This window comes from Panulirus ornatus, chromosome 56, assembly GCF_036320965.1.
Source record: "Panulirus ornatus isolate Po-2019 chromosome 56, ASM3632096v1, whole genome shotgun sequence".
NCBI lineage: Eukaryota > Metazoa > Arthropoda > Malacostraca > Decapoda > Palinuridae > Panulirus > Panulirus ornatus.
In genome coordinates, this window is record NC_092279.1 from 8,303,962 (window position 1) to 8,329,247 (window position 25,286).

General features: G+C 41.1%; 1 protein-coding gene across 1 annotated transcript in view; it reads right to left on the reverse strand.

The window, feature by feature from the left end:
* Nucleotides 1-25,286, reverse strand: part of LOC139765858 (uncharacterized) — a 378,458-nt gene that overhangs the window by 111,808 nt on the left and 241,364 nt on the right. Inside the window, exons 11-13 of the mRNA XM_071693716.1 lie at nt 22,035-22,319; nt 14,071-14,237; nt 4,208-4,319 (exon numbers count right to left, since the gene is read on the reverse strand). Coding sequence (XP_071549817.1) covers nt 4,208-4,319; nt 14,071-14,237; nt 22,035-22,319 — 564 coding nt within the window. The remainder of the gene's footprint in view (nt 1-4,207; nt 4,320-14,070; nt 14,238-22,034; nt 22,320-25,286) is intronic.

A 25,286-nucleotide genomic window follows, 5' to 3' on the forward strand; every position in this document is an offset into this window, starting at 1 on the left:
TCCTCTCTTCCTACATGTACACATGCCTTACATCCTCAATAAAAACTTTTCACTGCTTCTAACAACTTGCCTCCCACACCATATATTCTTCATAACTTCCACAGAGCATCTCTACCAACTCTATCATATGCCTTCTCCAGATCCATAAATGCTACATACAAATCCATTTGTTTTTCTAAGTATTTCTCGCATACATTCTTCAAAGCAAACACCTGATCCACACATCCTCTACCACTTCTAAAACCACACTGCTCTTCCCCAATCTGATGCTCTGTACATGCCTTCACCCTCTCAATCAATACCCTCCCATATAATTTACCAGGAATACTCAACAAACTTATACCTCTGTAATTTGAGCACTCACTCTTATCCCCTTTGCCTTTGTACAATGGCACTATGCAAGCATTCCGCCAATCCTCAGGTACCTCACCATGAATCATACATACATTAAATAACCTTACCAACCAGTCAACAATACAGTCACCCCCTTTTTTAATAAATTCCACTGCAATGCCATCCAAACCTGCTGCTTTGCCGGCTTTCATCTTCCGTAAAGCTTTTACTACCTCTTCTCTATTTACCAAATCATTTTCTCTAACCCTCTCACTTTGCACACCACCTCGACCAAGACACCCCACATCTGCCACTCTATCATCAAACACATTCAACAAACCTTCAAAATACTCACTCCATCTCCTTCTCACATCACCACTACTTGTTATCACCTCCCCATTAGCCCCCCCTTCACTGAAGTTCCCATTTGCTCCCTTGTCTTACACACCTTATTTACCTCCTTCCAAAACATCTTTTTATTCTCCCTGTAATTTAATGATACTCTCTCACCCCAACTCTCATTTGCCCTCTGTTTCACCTCTTGCACCTTTCTCTTGACCTCCTGCCTCTTTCTTTTATACCTCTCCCACTCATTTGCATTTTTTCCCTGCAAAAATTGTTCAAATGCCTCTCTCTTCTCTTTCACTAGCAATCTTACTTCTTCATTCCACCACTCACTACCTTTTCTAATCAACCCACCTCCCACGCTTCTCATGCCACAAGCATCTTTTGCGCAAGCCATCACTGCTTCCCTAAATACATCCCATTCCTCCCCCACTCCCCTTACCTCCTTTGTTGTCACCTTTTTCCATTCTGTACTCAGTCTCTCCTGGTACTTCCTCACACAAGTCTCCTTCCCAAGCTCACTTTCTCTCACCACTCTCTTCACCCCAACATTCACTCTTCTTTTCTGAAAACCCCCACAAATCTTCACCTTTGCTTCCACAAGATAATGATCAGACATCCCTCCAGTTGCACCTCTCAGCACATTAACATCCAAAAGTCTCTCTTTCGTGCGTCTATCAATTAACAAGTAATCCAATAACGCTCTCTGGCCATCTCTCCTACTTACATACGTATACTCATGTATTTCTCGCTTTTTAAACCAGGTATTCCCAATCACCAGTCCTTTTTCAGCACATAAATCTACAAGCTCTTCACCATTTCCATTTACAACACTGTACACTCCATGTATACCAATTATTCCCTCAACTGCCACATTACTCACCTTTGCATTCAAATCACCCATCACTATAACCCGGTCTTGTGCATCAAAACCACTAACACACTCATTCAGCTGCTCCCAAAACACTTGCCTCTCATGATCTTTCTTCTCATGCCCAGGTGCATATGCACCAATAATCACCCATCTCTCTCCATCAACTTTCAGTTTTATCCATATCAATCTACCATTTACCATTCAACAATTCGGTATTTTAATGATGCACAAAGCAACACTTAAAACCTTTTGCTCTCACTACAACAAACATATTAATACAATTCACAGTAGTAAGTTATGTTCAAGTTCTATGTGCTTTGATGTTGATCTTTCTCATTTAACATTAAATGTTATATGTTATATATAAGAGATATATTCTGCATTAAAGTATTTATCCTCTGATCTACTATAATACACCAGAATTTTTTACATAAACTGCAAAAATGCCTAAAAATGCCAGTTTACAATTTTTGCACTTCCTTCCTGCCTTCCTTCAATACAAATCCATGTGCATGATGTCTGACCTTGGGTTTATTTTTGTTGGCAAGCGACAGATGTTACATTATCCTGTGGTATTCATAAGAACTGTTTATATCCTCATATGATCATACATGAGCCATGTATTTTGAAGGGATGACTTCTGTTAGCAGCACAGCATATGTGATATTCATAAATATCACATTTTTGGCATAATAAATAATGATTGTAGCCATTTACTGGCTTAGCTGAGTGAATCTAATTACCATCTATAAGTGAAAAATTTTCACATCATTCTGCATTTTATATTGTAAATAATCATCTTACCTATCTAGTAAGGTTTTCAAGGAATTTTACTGCCAGATTTGATACTGAAAACATAACAGAAAACATCAAAATAATAATTTCTTACTGCATTTGATTGGGTAATAAGTTCTCCCATGTAACTCCCTTTCTTCTCAACTTCTGCCTACCTGTCATCATCTTCATATAGATGTTCAAATATATCATGCAGTCTTTCTTTTTTCTATCTAACTTTAATTCTTCCTTACATCAGCACACAACAGGTTAAACCAAGAAAATGTAAAGGTAACTCAAGGACAAATCTAAGACATCTTATGACCTGAAACAGCAATTATGACACATTCAAGACCTTTCAAGGCCTTATAAATACATAAAATATGATTTTTTTTTTTTTTTTTTTTTTTTTTACTTTTCAAGGATCTGTGGGAACCCTAAGTATGACAAGGTAAGGAACTTTCATGTTTCCTCTGTATTATCAATAGGATTTATATAGAGGGACTCTGGTCTCTCCTCTAGGTCTCTCTAGTACAACCTTGTTATGAAAATAGTTGGTGGACTCATTTAAGTGGATGACTTCTACCCTATCATACCTGGATTCCTGCACAGCATAGGCTAAATCTCTTCAGCCTATCCAGCAGACCATCCCATTTAAGGGTACCATGTTTTAGAGTACCAAGCTCATCTGAAACTCAGTGTAAAATATGTAAAAGACGTTGCCATTAGGTATATTGTAGTTCTGAAACCTTTTTTAAGACCTGATAGGTTCAGCCTACATAAGTACCTTCTTATTCCTGTTACAATATGTTCCCAGTCTATTTAGACATCATCCCCTCAACTTCAATAATCTCTGACTCTGTCATTTAATGAATTCTCACAGTCAAGGGTAATACTTCCTTTCAATATGAACTTTAGGGAACCACAAGAACCTTATACAATATGGAACTGTTGTCAACCAAGCAGAAAAAGATGATCTTACCATTTCTTTGGAGAGCATCTGGTTTTTGGAATCAGCAAAGCAAACCACTTTAGCCTAAATTTTTGGAAATGTATAGTTTTCATTTCTTTAAGGTTTATGAACATTGAAAAGCTTTTTCAACTTAATTTCAAGGTGGTATGTTCTGAGTGAACCAAATCATTATAAAGACTCATTAGATTGTTTGTAACTGAAAGTCCTAAATTATTCAAGCATTCTTTTTTAAAGTCTTCCGTTATTTACAATTTTTTCACAGTTACTCTACTGCAGTTTCAGTGTTTCTCCCATCCTGATTATTTTTTAGAAGATAAGGGAATTCTGACTCACATCTCTTTCTTAACCATTGTTTATCACTTCTTTTCTTTATTTTGAGAGTTCCCTACCATGCTCCATTTGTATGTGCTCTCATTTCTCTTGCTCACTTCAAGAAAGTTTTGAACTTAAGAAAAGTATTTCTTACTAAAGGAGAAGCCAATGAGCAAGCCTTCCTTTTAAACCAATAAGCAAGCCTTCCTTTTAAACCAATGAGCAATCCTTACTTTTAGTTTACCAGCCCATTTCCCTTCATACCACTCTTTTACTTCTTGAAGTTAACTTTGGAGTTCTGTAGGCATGAACTAAGATAAATGCAAGGCTAGTTTAAACCTCTTGTTAGTTCCTGACATGACACAAGATAAACAATTGGTCAGTCACACAATGTGATTCAGAAGCAGATGGTGTAAACCAGAGGGCATCACTGGGATTATGTCAACATGTTACCCCAAAGAGATTGGGACTCCATGTCCCCTGTAAGACGACAGTTTTTCATAAGTTCAGAACTCGGAATATCCCATAAAATTTGATCAATGATATATACAGCAACACCAAATACTATTACGAAATAAAGAAATTCTGAGACTAACCATTAGTAAGTCATGAAGAAGTGTGAGATATTCTGAGTATCTCTGGCCATCTTCCGTCAGTGAAGCTACTTGGGTCCATCCCATTTGTGTAAACAAATGGTTGTAAACATACCTAGAAAGAAAATACTCATTATAATCAAACAACACTACAGGGATCTCTGATAAATGTGGCCACTTCCATATCATCAGGCTTTATACATATCATTCTTAACATATGTAGTTCTTTACTAGATATCTTGATCTAAGATTTGGTTTACCAGAACAGTCATGTACACATTCTGCTTAAACATTCCTTCATGTACTCTCCTGATACTTATTTATTATTTATTATACTTTGTCGCTGTTTCCCACACTAGCGAGGTAGCGCAAGGAAACAGACAAAAGAATGGCCCAACCCACCCACATACACATGTATATACACACACATCCACACACGCACATACATACCTATACATTTCAACGTATACATATATATATATATATACATACATACATAAGACATATACATATATGCACATGTAAACAATTCATGCTTGCTGCCTTTATTCATTTCCGTCGCCATCCCACCACACATGAAATGACAACCCACTCCCCCCACATGCATGCGAGGTAGCGCTCGGAAAAGACAACAAAGGCCACAGTTGTTCACACTCAGTCTCTAGCTGTCATGTATAATGCACCAAAACCACAGCTCCCTTTCCACATCCAGGCCCCACAAAACTTTCCATGGTTTACCCCAGACGCTTCACATGCCCTGGTTCAATCCATTGACAGCACATCGACCCCGGTATACCACATTGTTCCAATTCACTTTATTCCTTGCACGCCTTTCACCCTCCTGCATGTTTAGGTCCAATTGCTCAAAATCTTTTTCACCCATCCTACCCCCTCCAATTTGGTCTCCCACTTCTCCTCATTCCCTCCACCTTTGACACATATATCCTCTTTGTCAATCTTTCCTCACTCATTCTCTCCATGTGACCAAACCATTTCAAAACACCCTTTTCTGCTCTCTCAACCACACTCTTTTTATTGCCACACATCTCTCCCACTCTTTCATCACTTACTCGATCAAACCACCTCACACCATATATTGTCCTCAAACATCTCACTTCCAACACATCCACCCTCCTCCACACAACTCTATCTACAGCCCACGCCTCGCAACCATATAACATTGTTGGAATCACTATTCCTTCAAACATACCCATTTTCGCTTTCTGAGATAACGTTCTCACCTTCCACACATTCTTCAACGCTCCCAGAACTTTTGCCGCCTCCCCCACCCTGTGACTCACTTCCGCTTCCATGGTTCCATCCACTGCCAAATCTCTCCTGATATACATTTACTATATACCATATAAGACAACTGTGTTGAATATATAATACATGAATAGTACACATAACACTCAAAGTGGAGTGATGTATGTCAATCTGCTGCATTCAAGACATATATCCATTTACCATGGCCACCTCCTTGATGGGAGATCCTGCAGGGAAAGGACCTCAGAGATATAGATAGATAGTGAGAATCACAGAATTAATCTTTTATGGCAGTTTTAAAAAACAAAAATATGTCATAATCATATGTTCATACAATAACTACTATTGGTCTTGTAGTGTGACTATGAGAGAGAGACTTGTTCTTGGAGTGACTATATCAGATAAAGAACTAGGTCTAGGAATACTCTCATAACTTCTATAAAGCCTAAACATCAACTGGCAACTGGCTCAAACACTGAGCAATGAATCAACATCAAGGGCTCACTGTGTACAAACCATCCCCCAAATTCCCCTAGCTGTCAGACCAGTCAGTCAATATTCTACATGTCACCACAAAAAATAGCTCGGTGAGTGGAGGGTATATGAATAGGTCTCTTCTTCATTAAAACAGCTACAAAGGAAAGATAAACCTGGGAACTGCTATACTCTTATGCAATAATAATTCCATTTTAAGTCTAACTGCTCTAACCACCATAGCTAGGTAGCATCAGCAACATATGAACAAGAGCCTCACCCACAAACATCCACTCTTTAGCTATTGTGTGTGATGTAGTGAAACCAAAGCCTACCATACATACTCAACACCCAAAGGTTATTCCTTACCCAGACCTCTTCAGCCTAATAACAGCATGTCACCCCAATATACCAAGGCAATCCAATTCATTCTATCCTATGCAAGCCTATTCCCATAAAACTGTTCAAGGTTCAGTGCTCCAAAGCCTTCTTCATCCCATCCTCTTACCTCCTTTTCAGCTTCCCCCTCCATTTGGTGCCCTCTGCTTCCTATATATAGATCCTTTGTCAGTATTTCTTTGCTCATATTCTCTACATACAAACCACCTTTGCATACATTGGCAAGTTCTCTCAATCACACTCCACTTACTACCACTTCTCACTCTTACACTGTCATTCCATACACAATCAACCTACTTTACTACTTTATCCGATCATATGAAGCATGTATCTATATGTGGGTTTGGTAGGGAAGAGAGACAGACTGGTTAGAACACAAATATGAATATGGACAAAGAGAAGTATTTTGAATATCTTACAGTGGATATTGCAGCAAACTGAACCACAGAAAATGAAGAAAGACAGGAGGCATGAGGGGACAAAGGTTCTAGGTATACTAAAGAGTATGAAAAGAGAGGTTTATATAGTATACATTTATTTAGGAAAAATGATTTGGTAAACAGAGAAAAGGTAGTAAAAGCTTTGCGGACGATGAAAGCCGGCAAGGCAGCAGGTTTGGATGGTATTGCAGTGGAATTTATTAAAATGGGGGCGGTGACTGTATTGTTGACTGGTTGGTGAGGTTATTTAATGTGTGTATGTCTCATGGTAAGGTGCCTAAGGATTGGCGGAATGCTTGCATAGTGCCTTTGTACAAAGGCAAAGGGGATAAAAGTGAGTGCTCAAATTACAGAGGTATAAGTTTGTTGAGTATTCCTGGGATTATATGGGAGGGTATTGATTGAGAGGGTGAAGGGATCAGGTGTAGTATATGGTGTAGGAAGCAAGTTGTTAGAAGCAGTGAAAAGTTTTTATCGATGTAAGGCATGTGTACGTGTAGGAAGAGAGGAAAGTGATTGGTTCTCAGGGAATGTAGGTTTGCGGCAGGGGTGTGTGATGTCTCCATGGTTGTTTAATTTGTTTATGGATGGGGTTGTTAGGGAGGTGAATGCAAGAGTTTTGGAAAGAGGGTCAAGTATGCAGTCTGTTGTGGATGAGAGAGCTTGGGAAGTGAGTCAGTTGTTGTTTGCTGATGATACAGCGCTGGTGGCTGATTCGTGTTTGAAACTGCAAAAACTGGTAACTGAGTTTGGTAAAGTGTGTGAAAGAAGAAAGCTGAGAGTGAATGTGAATAAGAGCAAGGTTATTAGGTACAGTAGGATTGAGGGCCCAAGTCAATTGGGAGGTAAGTCTGAATAAAAAAAAACTGAAGGAAGTGAAGTGTTTTAGATATCTGGGAGTGGATTTGGCAGTGGATGGAACCATGGAAGCGGAAGTGAATCATAGGGTGGGGGAGGGGGAGAAAGTTCTGGGAGCGTTGAAGAATGTGTGGAAGTTGAGAACATTATCTCAGAAAGCAAAAATGGGTATGTCTGAAGGAATAATGGTTCCAACAATGTTATATGGTTGCGAGGCGTGGGCTATGGATAGAGTTGTGCGCAGGAGGGTGGATGTGCTGGAAATGAGATGTTTGAGGACAATATGTGGTGTGAGATAGTTTGATCGAGTAAGTAATGTAAGGGTAAGAGGGATGTGTGGTAATAAAAAGTGTGTGGTTGAGAGAGCAGAAGAGGGTGTTTTGAAATGGTTTGGTCACATGGAGAGAATGAGTGAGGAAAGATTGACCAAGAGGATATATGTGTCAGAGGTGGAGGGAACGAAAAGTGGGAGACCTAATTGGAGGTGGAAAGATGGAGTGAAAAAGATTTTGAGTGATCGGGGCCTGAACATGCAGGAGGGTGAAGGGCGTGCAAGGAAAAGAGTGAGTTGGAACGATGTGGTATACCAGTGTCGACGTGCTGTCAATGGATTGAACCAGGGCAGGTGAAGTGTCTGGAGTAAACCATGGAAAGTTCTGTGGGGCCTGGATGTGGAAAGGGAGCTGTGGTTTCGGTGCATTATTACATGACAGCTAGAGACTGAGTGAGAAAGAATGTGGCCTTTGTTGTCTTTTCCTAGCACTACCTCGCGCACATTTGGGGGGAGAGGGTTGTTTATTTCATGAGTGGCGGGGTGGCGAAGGGAATGAATAAAGGCAGACAGTATGAATTATGTACATGTGTATATATGTGTATGTCTGTGTGTATATATATGTATACGTTGAGATGTATAGGTATGTATATTTGCGTGTGTGGACGTGTATGTATATACATGTGTATGTGGGTGGGTTGGGCCATTTCTTTCGTCTGTTTCCTTGTGCTACCTCGCTAACGCGGGAGACAGCGACAAAGCAAAATAAATAAATAAATGAATACATTTATATTTGTTATCCCTGAGGTAGAGGAGAAAGAATTCTACCTCTGTACTTCCTGAATGTCATAGAAGGTGACAAAACGGGGCAAGAACAGGGGTCTGGAAACCCTCCTTCTTGTATTTCAATTTCTAAGAGACAGAACAAAAGAAGGAACCCAGTGGAGAGAGCTCATCCTCTTTAAGCTTAGGCTTAGGTGTTTAAAAGTGTGTGGAGGTAACCAAGACGAGAAGAAACGAGAAATGGGTGGTATGTTTGAGGAAAGAAACTTGGATGTTTTGTTTCAGAGTGAAACAAAGCTGAACGATAAAGGAGAAGAATGGCTCGGAAATTTCAAAGGAGTAAAGTCAGGATGGGTGAGTAGGCAAGAACCAAGGAAGGGGTAGCCCTACTGATGAGACAGGCGTTGTGGCACTGTGTACCAGAATATAAGGAAATGAGTTCTAGACTGATGTAGGAAAAAATGAAAGTGGACTGCAAGAGATGAGTGATTATTAGTGCTTATGCACCTGGCAATGATATGAAAGATCATGAGAGGCAAGTGTTGTGGAAGCAGACGAGCGAGTGTGTCAGCAGTTTTGATGCAAGAAACAAGGTATTGGTGATGGCTGATCTAAATTTAAAGGTGAGCAATGCGGCAGTTGAAGGTATAACTGGAGGGGATGGGGTATTCAGTATTATAAATGGAAATGGCGAAGAGCTGAAGAAGTTGTGTGAAGAAAAAGGACTGGTGATTGGGAATACCTGGTTTAAAAAGATGGAGATACAAAAGTATGCATATGTGAGTCACAGTGATGGCCAGTGGAGATTACTGGATTACACACTAATTGACAGGAAGCAAAAGAAACTTTTAGATATGAATCTGTTAAGAGGTGCAGTTGGTGGGATTTGTAGTTTTTGGAAAAGAGGAAACATTACAAGTGAAAACATAGTGATTGAGAGTGGTTGAGCTTGGAAAAGAAACATGAGAAGAAATACCAGGAGCAATTAAGTATAGCATAACAAAAGCTAAGAGTAAATGAAGCAAGGGGAGTGGGTGAGGAATGGGAGGTATTAAGGAAAGCAGCACTGGCATATGCAAGAGATATGTGAGAGGCATGCATAAGGTGGGATACGGGCCACATTAGAAAGGGTGTGGGATGATTAAGTACAGTTGCTAGCAAAATTGAAAAAAGAGGTATATAGGCGGTACTTACAGGGAAGGAGTGCAAATGATAGGGAGATATATATGAAAAGCAGCAGGACGTACGAGGAAGGTGCAGGGGTTGAAAAAAAGGGGAAATGAGAGTTGGGGTGAGCAACTTCAGGAAGAATAAGATGTTTTGGAAGGAGGTTAATAGTGTGCAAAATGAAAGAGAGGATAGGACCAAGGATGAAGAAGGCCGATGGTGAAGTGGTAGCAGGTAGGGATAAAGTGAAAAGGGGATCAAAAGAAAACTGTAAGACTGTATAATGTGTTTGATGATAAGGCAGATGTAGGGGTTTGGGTCGTGATGGTATGGAAAGTGAGAGTCAAGTAGAGTGGTTTAGTGAAGAAAGAAGTGGTGAAACCCTTACAAAAGATGAAATGTGGCAAGGAAGCTTGAGTGAATGGTATTGCAGTTGAATTTTGTAATAAAGGGGATGACTGTTGTTGATTGGGTAGTCAGGATTTTCAATGTATATATGGATCATGGTAAAGTGCCTGAGGATCAGAAGAATGCAAGTATGCATTGCAGTATACAGGCAAGGAGGATAAAAGTTGTGGTTAAACTGCATTAGTAAAAGTTTGTTGAATGAACCTGTAAGTTGTAAGGAAGAGTAGTGATTAAGAAGGTAAAGGCAAGTACAGAACATCAGATTGGAGAGAAACAGTATGGTTTCAGAAGTGGTAGGGGATGTGTGGATCAGGGTTTGCTTTAAAGAATGTGTGAGAAATACTTTGAGGAACAGATGGAACTGTACATAGCATTTATGAATCTGGAGAAAGCAATTGATAGGGTCGATAAAGATGCCTTGTGGAAGGTTTGAAGAATAAATGATGTTGGAGGAAAGCTGCTAGGAGCTGTGAGTTTTTATCAAGGGTGTAAGGCATGTGTACAAATAGGAAGAGAGGAGAGTGAATGGTTCCACATGAAGGTTAGTCTGCAGCAAGGGTGTATTATGTCATCATAGCTGTTTAATATGATTATGGATAGAGTGCTAAGAAAGGTACATGCTTGAGTCTTGGAGAGAAGGATGAATTTGCAGTCTGTATGGGACCAGGGGCCTGGGAAATGAGTCTCTTCTTGACTGCTGATGGCAGATTCAAGGGAGAAACTGCAGATGATATCTGGTTTGGAAGAGTGTGTGAAAGGAGATAGCTGAGAGTAAATGTGAATAAAAGCAAGGTTAATAGGTTTAGCAAAGAAGAGAGACAGGTTAGATGAGGTGTGAGTCTGAACGGAGAGAAATAGGGGAAAGTGAAGTGTTTCTGAAATCTGGAAAAGGACATGTAAGCAAATGGAACCATGAAATCAGAAGAGTCATAGGAAAGGTGAGCAGGCAAAGGTTCTGGGAGCATTAAAGAATGTGTGCGATGAAAGGTCATTATCTAGGAGAGTGTAAATGGGTATGCTTGAAGGTATACTAGTTCCAACAATATATGGGTGCTAGGCATAGGTTATAGATGAGGGTGTGCAGAGTATGGTAGATGTGTTGGGCATGAAATGTTTGAGGACAATATGTAAAGTGGCTTGATCGAGAAAGTAATGAAAGGGGAACAGAGAGATGTGGCAATAAAACAAGTGTGGACAAGAGAGCTGAAGAGGGTTTGCTGAAATGGTTTGGACATATGAAGAGAATGAGTGAGGAAAAGTTGACAAAGAATATACATGTGTCAGAAGTGGAGGGACAAAGGAGAAAGGGAAGAACATATTGGATATGGAAGAATGGAGTGACAAAGACCTTTGAGTGATTAGGGCCTGAACATTCAGGAGGGTGAAAGGCATGCATGGGACAAAAAGAACTGGAACAACGTAATATACAAGGGTCGACATGTTGTCAATGGACAGAAACAGGGCATGTAAAGCAGCCGGGGAAAACCCTGGAAAGGTCTGTGGGGCATGGTTGTGGTTAAGAGCAATGGTTTCAGTTACACATGACAGCTAGAGAAAGGATGTAAGCAAATGAGGCCTTTCTTCATCTGTTCCTGTTGACACCTCGCAAACATGGGAAATGGCATAACTTACAGTAGGTCTACAAAACTATCAAGGTAGCAATATATTCAGATCACAATCTGTGGGCCCAAGTTCATAAAATCCATGAAGTCCAATGTCCAAACACTGTTTGGTCCTGATGATTAGGGATTTCTGAAACATGTACAACTGCCTATCTGTATAACCCTTAAACAGTAGTATTTGCTCCTGTGTTCATCTCCAACTGGGAAACATATTGAAGACTTATATCATAATCTTTGAGTTTGTTTGATGCACTACTAAATAACAAGCAACAAAGAGTGTAGATGACACATCAACTTTGTTTCATACTAATCTCATATACAGGAAGAGAGCTGGTGGTAAATAATAATACTTTATTTGAAAGTGTCACACTGTACACATTAAAAACGTATGAGTTCGAAAGGCTGACATGTATGGAGAGTATATAGGAGGTAATTTTCTTAGAAATATTCCAGCTCTTTACCTATGATCTGTTACAAAGTCCTCTATCCCTCCTGAATTACACAGAGAAAATTAGGCACAGTTGTTGCATAATTTCTATCATATGAAGAAAAGACAAGGCATAGGATGGTGGGGGTAATCTAACTCATTCTGCAATTTCACTAGTATCACTCCTCAAGTCATTTATTCATACTTCTCATGTCATTGTATGCTCTTCTCACCAAACAATACATAAGTGTTACTCTTTATCACTTAATCAAACAATCTTTGTGTTTTCTGTCAGCTTGCTCAATCAGATTTCATTTACTACATACCTCAAAGAGGTCAAGAATTCAGGGTGTGGAAATGAGCTATTTGAGAGGAGCATGTGGTATGACTAGATGGAATAAAGAAAGTACTGAGGGAATGTATGAGAGATTTGGTAGGGCAGGGAACAAAAAGGGAATGAATAGTAGAATGGTAGTGAGTGGGTGAAATGTAATACTTTGAGGTGTTTGGTCATGTAGCAAGAATGCAAGATGGGGAGTTTACAAGGAAAGTGTCTAATAGGACAATTACAGAGGTTGGTATAAGAGGAAGGCCACCCATAACAGAGGAAGTATAGTGGAAGAGTACTGGAAGGGGAAAAACAGGGGAAGAATACTTAGAATTGTGTATGCAAGGGAGACATGTAGGGAGAGGGATAAGTGGAGACTCTTTTGCCGTGGCCACCCCTTTGATGGTAGTTCCCAAGGGGAATGGGTTTCAGAGTTTATAGACAAACAGACAGACATACCTCACTCCCATATTGTCACTTCATTCATCATCAACTGCTTAACTCACCTCATCTTCCTGCCCTAGGAGTCCCTTGCATGAGGATTCTATATTCCTCAGGAAAACAGTTAAATCCACCAGTCAGGACCATAGGTTAAAAAGTGTGGTGATGCAAGTGTGATTGTGTTGGTGCAGGGCAACTGAGCATCAAGTCATCAACCTTCCTCAAACCACATATTGTCATCAGGCATTTTATTTCCATTGTCCACCCTCTCCTTTTCTTATTTACGGCCCAAGACTCGTATCTATACAACACAGCAGGCATTAAATTCCCTTCAAATGCGCCCATCTTTCTCCTAACAAATAAAGTGAAAAAGTCATGGCAAGTCATGAGCAGTCAGCTAATTACTGCACAATTAGGGTTGAAAAGTGTTTGTTTTTCCTCTAAAAACACACCTTATGCATATGCTTACAAAATCATGATGTAAAATGCATCTAACCAGACAGCAGGAACTTCTACTGCCTGATTTCACCGTTTCACAAATGTTAACAAGTCCAGAATTTGTCAATGATCCCAGGGTCACACATACTCTGCTTACTAGGTAACATAAAATGGAGGTGAGTAGTGAGGATGGCCCACTTGGAGGTGTCTTTACTGTGTGCACCAAGGGTAAACAGATAAATTTCATGCATGAGTTATTAACACTAAAACATACTGGGTTTGTCATTCCATCTGGTTGAGAAAATTAAAGTGTCATTTCCACTAAATGAGAAAATTAAACTGTCATTCCTGCTGCTTGAGAAAATTAAAAATTAAACACAAAAGGGTGTCAAAAAAGAAAAAAAAATAGTTATCAAAAACACATACTCTGAAAAAAAAATTAAGAATCCAGTTTCTGTGACAAGTACCATGTATTCCATGCTGTTCTCAAATAATTTCCTGCACAACTTTATACAAAGGTAGAATAACTTTTAAAAAAAATTACCGAAAAATCCTATTTTCTGGAATGGTTCTGAAGAAGTAAGGAAAATGTTCTTGGTCTGAGAATATGGCTCCTTCAGCACCATATGATATTATTGGCATGTTGAAGTACTTTGATACACCTGCAATGGGCTCAACTGTATCAGAACATGCTGGACCCACAAAGCCAACCTGAAAAATATTTGCAACTGTAACAAGGAGATACTTATGAGAAAGTTCTAACGAAATATTAAGTTGTAATATAAAAATATATAAATATACCTCTACATTCCCCTTTTACAAAGTTAAAATACAAGGAGGGGAGGGTTTCTAGCCCCCGCTCCCGTCCCCTTTAGTCGCCTTCTACGACACATGAGGAATGTGTGGGAAGTATTCTTCCTCCCCTATCCCCAGTGATTGGTTCTCAGTGAATGTAGGTTTGCGGCAGGGGTGTGTGATGTCTCCATGGTTGTTCAATTTGTTTATGGATGGGGTTGATAGGGAGGTGAATGCAAGAGTTTTGGAAAGAGGGGCAAGTATGAAGTCTGTTGGGGATGAGAGAGCTTGGGAAGTGAGTCAGTTGTTGTTCGCTGATGATACAGCGCTGGTGGCTGATTCATGTGAGAAACTGCAGAAGCTGGTGACTGAGTTTGGTAAAGTGTGTGAAAGAAGAAAGTTAAGAGTAAATGTGAATAAGAGCAAGGTTACTAGGTACAGTAGGGTTGAGGGTCAAGTCAATTGGGAGGTGAGTTTGAATGGAGAAAAACTGGAGGAAGTGAAGTGTTTTAGATATCTGGGAGTGGATCTGGCAGCGGATGGAACCATGGAAGCGGAAGTGAATCATAGGGTGGGGGAGGGGGCGAAAAGTCTGGGAGCCTTGAAGAATGTTTGGAAGTCGAGAACATTATCTCGAAAAGCAAAAATGGGTATGTTTGAAGGAATAGTGGTTCCAACAATGTTGTATGGTTGCAAGGCGAGGGCTATGGATAGAGTTGTGCGCAGGAGGGTGGATGTGCTGGAAATGAGATGTTTGAGGACAATATGTGGTGTGAGGTGGTTTGATCGAGTAAGTAATGTAAGGGTAAGAGAGATGTGTGGAAATAAAAATAGTGTGGTTGAGAGAGCAGAAGAGGGTGTTTTGAAATGGTTTGGTCATATGGAGAGAATGAGTGAGGAAAGATTGACCAAGAGGATATATGTGTCAGAGGTGGAGGGAACAAGGAGAAGTGGGAGACCAAATTGAAGGTGGAAAGATGGAGTGAAAAAGATCTTGAGTGATCGCGGCCTGAACATGCAGGAGGGTGAAAGGCGTGCAAGGAATACAGTGAAGTGGATCGATGTGGTATACCGAGGTCGACGTGCTGTCAATGGACTGAATCAGGGCATGTGAAGCGTCTGGGGTAAACCATGGAAAGTTCTGTGGGGGCCTGGATGTGGAAAGGGAGCTGTGGTTTCAGTGCATTATTACATGACAGCTAGAGACTGAATGTGAATGAATGGGGCCTTTGTTGTCTTTTCCTAGCGCTACCTCGCACACATGAGGGGGGAGGGGGTTGTTATTCCATGTGTGGCGGGGTGGCGATGGGAATGAATCAAGGCAGACAGTATGAATTATGTGCATGTGTATATATATGTATATGTCTGTGTGTGTATATATATGTATACATTGAGATGTATAGGTATGTATATTTGCGTGTGTGGACGTGTATGTATATACATGGGTATGTGGGTGGGTTGGGCCATTCTTTCGTCTGCTTCCTTGCTAATGCGGGAGACAGCGACAAAGCAAAATAAATAAAATATAAATAAATATACCTCTACATATTACAATATCGACAGAAAGATTCTCTAAAAGTGAGATGTTCAAAGTCATAAGTAAATATACATCACTCATCCCTCCTAGGCCTACCTGTGTTAGGATTATCTTTTAGCCAGTCAATGCTTTTATGCATCTATCTAAATTGTACTATACTATACAAGTGGTTGGAGGGATTAGAATGACTTATGACATCAACTTAGAATTTAGGTACATGCACATCTTCTATTAATTCTAAAACAATGAAAATATCTAATTTCTTTAACTAATGAACCATTTTCAAAGTAATTTATAGATCAAAATGGTTCATAATAACACATTCTCTCCATGTGTTCAAGCCATTTTAACACACCCTCTTCTGCTCTCTCAACCACACTTTTTATTTCCACACATCTCTCTTAACCTTTCATTACTTATTCGATCAAACCACCTCACACCACATACTGTCCTTAAACATTCCATTTCCATCACATCCACCCTCCTCCGCACAACCCTATCTATAGCCCATGCCTTACAACCTTATAAAATTGCTGGAACTACTATTCCTTCAAACATACCCACTTTTGCTCTCTGAGATAACATTCTCTCCTTCCACACAGTCTTCATCACTCCCAGAACCTTTGGTCCCACCCCCACCCTTTGACTCACTTCCACTTCCATGGTACCATTCAATGCTAAGTCCACTCTCAGATATCTAAAAACACTTCACTTCTTCCAATCTTTCTCCATTCAAACTTACATTCCAACCAACTTGTCCCTCAACCATACTGAGCCTAATAACATTGATCTTGTTCACATTTACTCTCAACTTTCTCCTTTCACACACTTTTCCAAACTCAGTCACCAACATTTGCAGTTTCTCACTCGAATCAAACACCAGAAATTTATCATCAACAAACAACAACTGATTCACTTCCCAGGCCCACTCATCCCCAACAGACTGCATACTCGCACCTCTCTCCAAAACTCTGGCATTTACATTCCTAACCATCCCATCCATAAACAAATCAAACAACCATGGGGACATCACACACCCCTGCCACAGACCAACATTCACTGGGAACCAATCACTCCTCTCTGCCTACTCATACACATGCCTTACATCCTTGGTAAAACCTTTTCACTGCTTCTAGCAACTTACCTCCCACACCATATACTCTTAAGACCTTCCACAAAGCATCTCTATCAACCCTATCATATGCCTCCTTAAGATCCATAAATGATAAATACAAATCCATCTCTTTTTTCAAGTATTTCTCACAAACATTCTTCAAAGCAAACATCTGATCCACACATCCTCTACCACTTCTGAAACCACATTGTTCTTCCCCGGTCTGTTGCTCTGTACATGCCTTCACCCTCTCAATCTATACCCTCCCATACAATTTCCCAGGAATACTCAATAAACTTATGCCTCTGTAATTTGAAAATTAACCTTTATCCCCTTTGTCTTTGTACAATGGCACTATGTATACAATGCCAATCCTCAGGCATTTCACCGTGATCCTTTTTTTTTTTTTTTTTTTTTTTTTTGTTGCTGTCTCCCGCGTTTGCGAGGTAGCGCAAGGAAACAGACGAAAGAAATGGCCCAACCCACCCCCATACACATGTATATACATACGTCCACACACGCAAATATACATACCTACACAGCTTTCCATGGTTTACCCCAGATGCTTCACATGCCCTGATTCAATCCACTGACAGCACGTCAACCCCGGTATACCACATCGCTCCAATTCACTCTATTCCTTGCCCTCCTTTCACCCTCCTGCATGTTCAGGCCCCAATCACACAAAATCTTTTTCACTCCATCTATCCACCTCCAATTTGGTCTCCCTCTTCTCCTCGTTCCCTCCACCTCCGACACAAATATCCTCTTGGTCAATCTTTCCTCACTCATTCTCTCCATGTGCCCAAACCATTTCAAAACACCCTCTTCTGCTCTCTCAACCACGCTCTTTTTATTTCCACACATCTCTCTTACCCTTACGTTACTTACTCGATCAAACCACCTCACACCACACATTGTCCTCAAACATCTCATTTCCAGCACATCCATCCTCCTGCGCACAACTCTATCCATAGCCCACGCCTCGCAACCATACAACATTGTTGGAACCACTATTCCTTCAAACATACCCATTTTTGCTTTCCGAGATAATGTTCTCAACTTCCACACATTCTTCAAGGCTCCCAGAACTTTCGCCCCCTCCCCCACCCTATGATCCACTTCCGCTTCCATGGTTCCATCCACTGCCAGATCCACTCCCAGATATCTAAAACACTTCACTTCCTCCAGTTTTTCTCCATTCAAACTCACCTCCCAATTGACTTGACCCTCAACCCTACTGTACCTAATAACCTTGCTCTTATTCACATTTACTCTTAACTTTCTTCTTTCACACACTTTACCAAACTCAGTCACCAGCTTCTGCAGTTTCTCACATGAATCAGCCACCAGCGCTGTATCATCAGCGAACAACAACTGACTCACTTCCCAAGCTCTCTCATCCCCAACAGACTTCATACTTGCCCCTCTTTCCAAAACTCTTGCATTCACCTCCCTAACAACCCCATCCATAAACAAATTAAACAACCATGGAGACATCACACACCCCTGCCGCAAACCTACATTCACTGAGAACCAATCACTTTCCTCTCTTCCTACACGTACACATGCCTTACATCCTCGATAAAAACTTTTCACTGCTTCTAACAACTTGCCTCCCACACCATATATTCTTAATACCTTCCACAGAGCATCTCTATCAACTCTATCATATGCCTTCTCCAGATCCATAAATGCTACATACAAATCCATTTGCTTTTCTAAGTATTTCTCACATACATTCTTCAAAGCAAACACCTGATCCACACATCCTCTACCACTTCTGAAACCACACTGCTCTTCCCCAATCTGATGCTCTGTACATGCCTTCACCCTCTCAATCAATACCCTCCCATATAATTTACCAGGAATACTCAACAAACTTATACCTCTGTAATTTGATCCATACATACACTTAATATCCTTACCAACTAACCAACAACACAGTCACCCCCTTTTCTAGTAAATTCCACTGCATGTACAGAGCATCAGATTGGGGAAGAGCAGTGTGGTTTCAGAAGTGGTAGAGGATGTGTGGATCAGGTGTTTGCTTTGAAGAATGTATGTGAGAAATACTTAGAAAAGCAAATGGATTTGTATGTAGCATTTATGGATCTAGAGAAGGCATATGATAAGAGTTGATAGAGATGCTCTGTGGAAGGTTTTAAGAATTTATGGTGTGGGAGGCAAGTTGTTAGAAGCAGTGAAAAGTTTTTATCGAGGATGTAAGGTATGTGTACGTGTAGGAAGAGAGGAAAGTGATTGGTTCTCAGTGAATGTAGGTGAATGTAGGTTTGCAGCAGGGGTGTGTGATGTCTCCATGGTTGTTTAATTTGTTTATGGATGGGGTTGTTAGGGAGGTGAATGCAAGAGTTTTGGAAAGAGGGGCAAGTATGCAGTCTGTTGTGGATGAGAGAGCTTGGGAAGTGAGTCAGTTGTTGTTCGCTGATGATACAGCGCTGGTGGCTGATTCATGTAAGAAACTGCAGAAGCTGGTGACGGAGTTTGGTAAAGTGTGTGAAAGAAGAAAGTTAAGAGTAAATGTGAATAAGAGCAAGGTTATTAGGTACAGTAGGGTTGAGGGTCAAGTCAATTGGGAGGTGAGTTTGAATGGAGAAAAACTGGGGGAAGTGAAGTGTTTTAGATATCTGGGGGTGGATCTGGCAGCGGATGGAACCATGGAAGCAGAAGTGAATCATAGGGTGGGGGAGGGGGCGAAAAGTCTGGGAGCCTTGAAGAATGTTTGGAAGTCGAGAACATTATCTCGGAAAGCAAAAATGGGTATGTTTGAAGGAATAGTGGTTCCAACAATGTTGTATGGTTGCGAGGCGTGGGCTATGGATAGAGTTGTGCGTATGAGGGTGGATGTGCTGGAAATAAGATGTTTGAGGACAATATGTGGTGTGAGGTGGTTTGATCGAGTAAGTAATGTAAGGGTAAGAGAGATGTGTGGAAATAAAAAGGGTGCGGTTGAGAGAGCAGAAGAGGGTGTTTTGATATGGTTTGGTCACATGGAGAGAATGAGTGAGGAAAGATTGACCAAGAGGATATATGTGTCAGAGGTGGAGGGAACGAGGAGAAGTGGGAGACCAAATTGGAGGTGGAAAGATGGAGTGAAAAAGATTTTGAGTGATTGGGGCCTGAACATGCAGGAGGGTAAAAGGCGGGCAAGGAATAGAGTGAATTGGAACGATGTGGTATACCGGGGTCAACGTGCTGTCAATGGATTGAACCAGGGAATGTGAAGCGTCTGGGGTAAACCATGGAAAGTTGTGTGGGGCCTGGATGTGGAAAGGGAGCTGTGGTTTCGGTGCATTATTACATGACAGCTAGAGACTGAGTGTGAACGAATGGGGCCTTTGGTGTCATTTCCTAGCGCTACCTCGCACACATGAGGGGGGAGGGGGTTGTTATTCCATGTGTGGCGAGTTAGTGATGGAACAAATAAAGGCAGACAGTATGAATTATGTACATGTGTATATATGTATATGTCTGTGTGTGTATATATAAGTGTACATTGAGATGTATAGGTGTGTATATTTGCCTCTGAGGACATGTATGTATATACATGTGTATGTGGGCGGGTTGGGCCATTCTTTCGTCTGTTTCCTTGCGCTACCTCGCTAACGCGGGAGACAGCGATAAAGCAAAATAAGTAATAAATAAATCCACTGTAATTCCATCCATACCTGCTACCTTGCCAGATTTCATCTTCCACAAAGCATTCACTACCTTCTCTCTCTTAATCATACCATTCTCCCTGACCCTCTCACTTCGTGCACCACCCCAACGAAAACACCCTAAATCTGCCACTCTGTCATCAAACACATTCAACAAACCTTCAAAACACTCACTCCATCTCCTTCTCACCTCATCACTACTACTCCACTTGCCCCCTTCACCGATGTACCCATTTGTTCTCTTGTCTTACGCGTTATTTACCTCCTTCCAAAACATCTTTTATCCTCCCTAAAGTTTAGTGATACTCTCTCACCCCACCTCTCATTTGCCCTCTTTTTCAATCCTTTTGCCTTTCTCTTGACCTCCTGCCACTTTCTTTATTCGTCTCCCAGTCATTTGCACTCCTTCCCTGCAAGTATCATCCAAACGCCTTTCTTTTCTCTTTCACTAACAACTTTACTTCTTCAACCGACCACTCACTTGCTACCTTCTCTAATCTGCCCACCTCCCATCTTTCTCATGCCACGTACATTTTTTGCGCAAGCCATCACTGTTTCCCTAAATACATCCCATTCTCACCCACTCCACTCACATCATTTGCTCTCACCTTTTGCCATTCTACACTAAATCTCTCCTGGTACTTCCAGCTCACACAAGTCTCTTTTCCAAGCTCACTTACTCTCACCACTCTCTTCTCCCCAAAATTCTCTCTCCTTTTTTGGAAACCTCTACAAAGCTTCACCTTTGCCTCCACAAGAAAATGATCAGACATCCCTCTAGCTTACCCTTTCTTTTACAAGCCTATCTATTGACACATGGGGAGACATCAACAGCCTGCCTCCTAACAGTACCAGCACAACTAATATGTGTGGAGTCCTCACGTGGGCCAGAATTGATGATTGTACTAACCATCACTTGTACTGGATTCTCTCCAGTCAACAGGTAGATGATCTCAAAAGTGTTTCACAATGCAGACAGCCAACAGCTTCTTGCCATTGTTGCATCCATGCATCATAAGCGAGTTGGTAAAGTGTTTAACAATGGGGCACTGTGCTTTGTGGAATTGCTTGGCAGCAGAAAGACCAGCAAAATGAGGCAGGTACTTGGCCTAGCACTTTTTCACAGCTATATAATTCCTGAGTGACATGTCACTAAGCTGCACATCATCAAGTGACCATTTACCAAAGAGCTTAATCTCTGTCAGCTCAGGGGCCTCAATCACTGGTGCCTGCAGTGGCTTACATTATAACTATAGAGTATCAGTAAACACAAAAAATCCACCTTTACCTGCCTACACTCCTCATTAGACTGAAAGGTAATATCACCCTTTTCATATAAAAAATCATATCTTAAAAATTTGCTTTTAACTTGATGTACTTACCATATTATTGTAGAATCCCAAACTAGAAGACTTTTGGAGAATCTCTATGAATTGCCTCATCACCATGGCTGGTTCACACGCTCCATTTAAGACAATAGGGTGAATGTTAAAATCAGACAGGATACTTTTATTCTTGTTAACAGCCTCCACTGCCATAAAGTATGCAGGAACATTACCAGGAGCAATAAACTTGTGTCTGTTATCTTCACTTGAGTTGATTGGGAAGAGACCCACCAGCTTCAACTCATGCAGAGTGCTTGCTGGTTGCCAAGTCTCCCACTGCAACTGTTAAAAAAGCTAGATGTAACATAAATAGTGCCTTTGGCATAAACAGTTTCATCTTAAAATACATCAATGCAAATTACCTGATAAAGAAGATGAATTTCAGAGACATTTTTCAGAAGTACATTTGGCACCTAAAGCAATGACACTATGATACATCAGGTAGAAGTAGTCAATACAATAATTAGGTGAGTCAGTTGTTGTTCGCTGATGATACAGCGCTGGTGGCTGATTCATGTAAGAAACTGCAGAAGCTGGTGACTGAGTTTGGTAAAGTGTGTGGAAGAAGAAAGTTAAGAGTAAATGTGAAAAAGAGCAAGGTTATTAGGTATAGTAGGGTTGAGGGTCAAGTCAATTGGGAGGTGAGTTTGAATGGAGAAAAACTGGAGGAAGTGAAGTGTTTTAGATATCTGGGAGTGGATCTGGCAGTGGATGGAACCATGGAAGCGGAAGTGGATCATAGGGTGGGGGAGGGGGCGAAAATTCTGGAGGCCTTGACGAATGTGTGGAAGTCGAGAACATTATCTCGGAAAGCAAAAATGGGTATGTTTGAAGGAATAGTGGTTCCAACAATGCTGTATGGTTGCGAGGCGTGGGCTATGGATAGAGTTGTGCGCAGGAGGATGGATGTGCTGGAAATGAGATGTTTGAGGACAATGTGTGGTGTGAGGTGGTTTGATCGAGTAAGTAACGTAAGGGTAAGAGAGATGTGTGGAAATAAAAAGAGCGTGGCTGAGAGAGCAGAAGAGGGTGTTTTGAAGTGGTTTGGGCACATGGAGAGAATGAGTGAGGAAAGATTGACCAAGAGGACATATGTGTCGGAGGTGGAGGGAACGAGGAGAAGAGGGAGACCAAATTGGAGGTGGAAAGATGGAGTGAAAAAGATTTTGTGTGATCGGGGCCTGAACATGCAGGAGGGTGAAAGGAGGGCGAGGAATAGAGTAAATTGGAGCGATGTGGTATACCGGGGTTGACGTGCTGTCAGTGGATTGAATCAAGGCATGTGAAGCGTCTGGGGTAAACCATGGAAAGCTGTGTAGGTGTGTATATTTGCGTGTGTGGACGTATGTATATACATGTGTATGGGGGGGGTTGGGCCATTTCTTTCGTCTGTTTCCTTGCGCTACCTCGCAAACGCGGGAGACAGCGACAAAGTATAATAAAAAAAAAAAAATAATAATTAGGTAGGAGCTCTGCAAACATATGGAGATAATGTGTGAGGAAAGATTGACAAAGATGATATATGTGTCAGAGGTGGAAGGAACAAAGAGAAGCAGGAGACCAAATTGGAGGAGGAAGGATGGAGTGAAAAAAATTTTGAACAATTGGGGCCTGAACATATAGGAGGGTGAGAGGAGTGCAAGGAAAAGAGTGAATTGGAATGGTGTGGTATACCAGGGCCAACATGCTGTCACTGGACTGAATCAGGGCATCTGAAATGTCTGGGGTAACCAATGGAAAGGTCTGTGGGGCCTGGATGTAGATAAGGAGCTATGGTTTTGGTACATTACACATGACAGCTAGATACAGCATGAACAAATGTGGCCTTTTTTGTCTGTTTTACTGGCGCTTCCTTGCTGAAGCGGGGGTAGCAATGCTGTTTCCTCAGGGGCGGGGTAGTGCCAGGAATGGATGAAGGTAAGCAAGTATGAATATGTACAAGTGTATATATATATATGTGTGTATGAAAGCAAAATCGCAATTCAGTTGGAGTTCGTATAATTTCTATCTAACACATAATTCTATACATGTGGCACAACATGTTTCACGGAGACAATACACCTCATCAGGTGCCAGTAATTCATTTTTTTTTTTTTTGTTTTGCTTTGTCGCTGTCTCCCGCGTTTGCGAGGTAGCGCAAGGAAACAGACAAAAGAAATGGCCCAACCCACCCCCATACACATGTATATACATACGTCCACACACGCAAATATACATACCTACACAGCTTTCCATGGTTTACCCCAGACGCTTCACATGCCTTGATTCAATCCACTGACAGCACGTCAATCCCGGTATACCACATCGCTCCAATTCACTCTATTCCTTGCCCTCCTTTCACCCTCCTGCATGTTCAGGCCCCAATCACACAAAATCTTTTTCACTCCATCTTTCCATCTCCAATTTGGTCTTCCTCTTCTCCTCGTTCCCTCCACCTCCGACACATATATCCTCTTGGTCAATCTTTCCTCACTCATTCTCTCCATGTGCCCAAACCATTTCAAAACACCCTCTTCTGCTCTCTCAACCACGCTCTTTTTATTTCCACACATCTCTCTTACCCTTACGTTACTTACCACCACAACAATGTCCTGTTTCTGCCACTCCAGACAAAGCAATGGTATAACTGACTGGCTGTTAAAGAGAAAGTGAGGGGTGCCATGTGGTTAAGGGGAGTTTTGTGAGTGTGTGTGTGTGTGTGTGTGTGTGTGTGTGTGTGTGTGTGTGTGTGTGTGTGTGTGTGTGTGTGTGTGCTGGACAACAAGAAGTGTGTTCAATAATTTTTATGTTTTGTTTTTTTGCTAATTCTTTCATAATGATTTGGTTAATAATAGGATGGGCAGTAGAGTTGCCTGGGGACAAATGAAAGCTCTTAGTATTAGCAATGAAGACAGATTCAGTGACATTACGGGTAGCATAATCAGAAGAGGGGTACAATATGACTGGGTTATTACGGTCTACAGGGTGATCATTTTCATGACACTGTTTAGTGATGATAGCATGTTACAGTTACAGTTTTGCCAGTCTGGCCAATGTAAACATTTTCAAATGCCTTACATATGACAGCATAAACACTCCCAATCGTTAAACGATTTGGCCTACTTTTGATTAAGGTCTTACTGAAAGTGATATTGTATTGGAAGGCAACATCAAAAGCGCTTCTTTTTAGTACTTGTCCTACATTAGCTAAAGTTAGGAGAATAGGGCAACACTAATCATTTAGACCTATCACTGAGGTATCTGACCTAC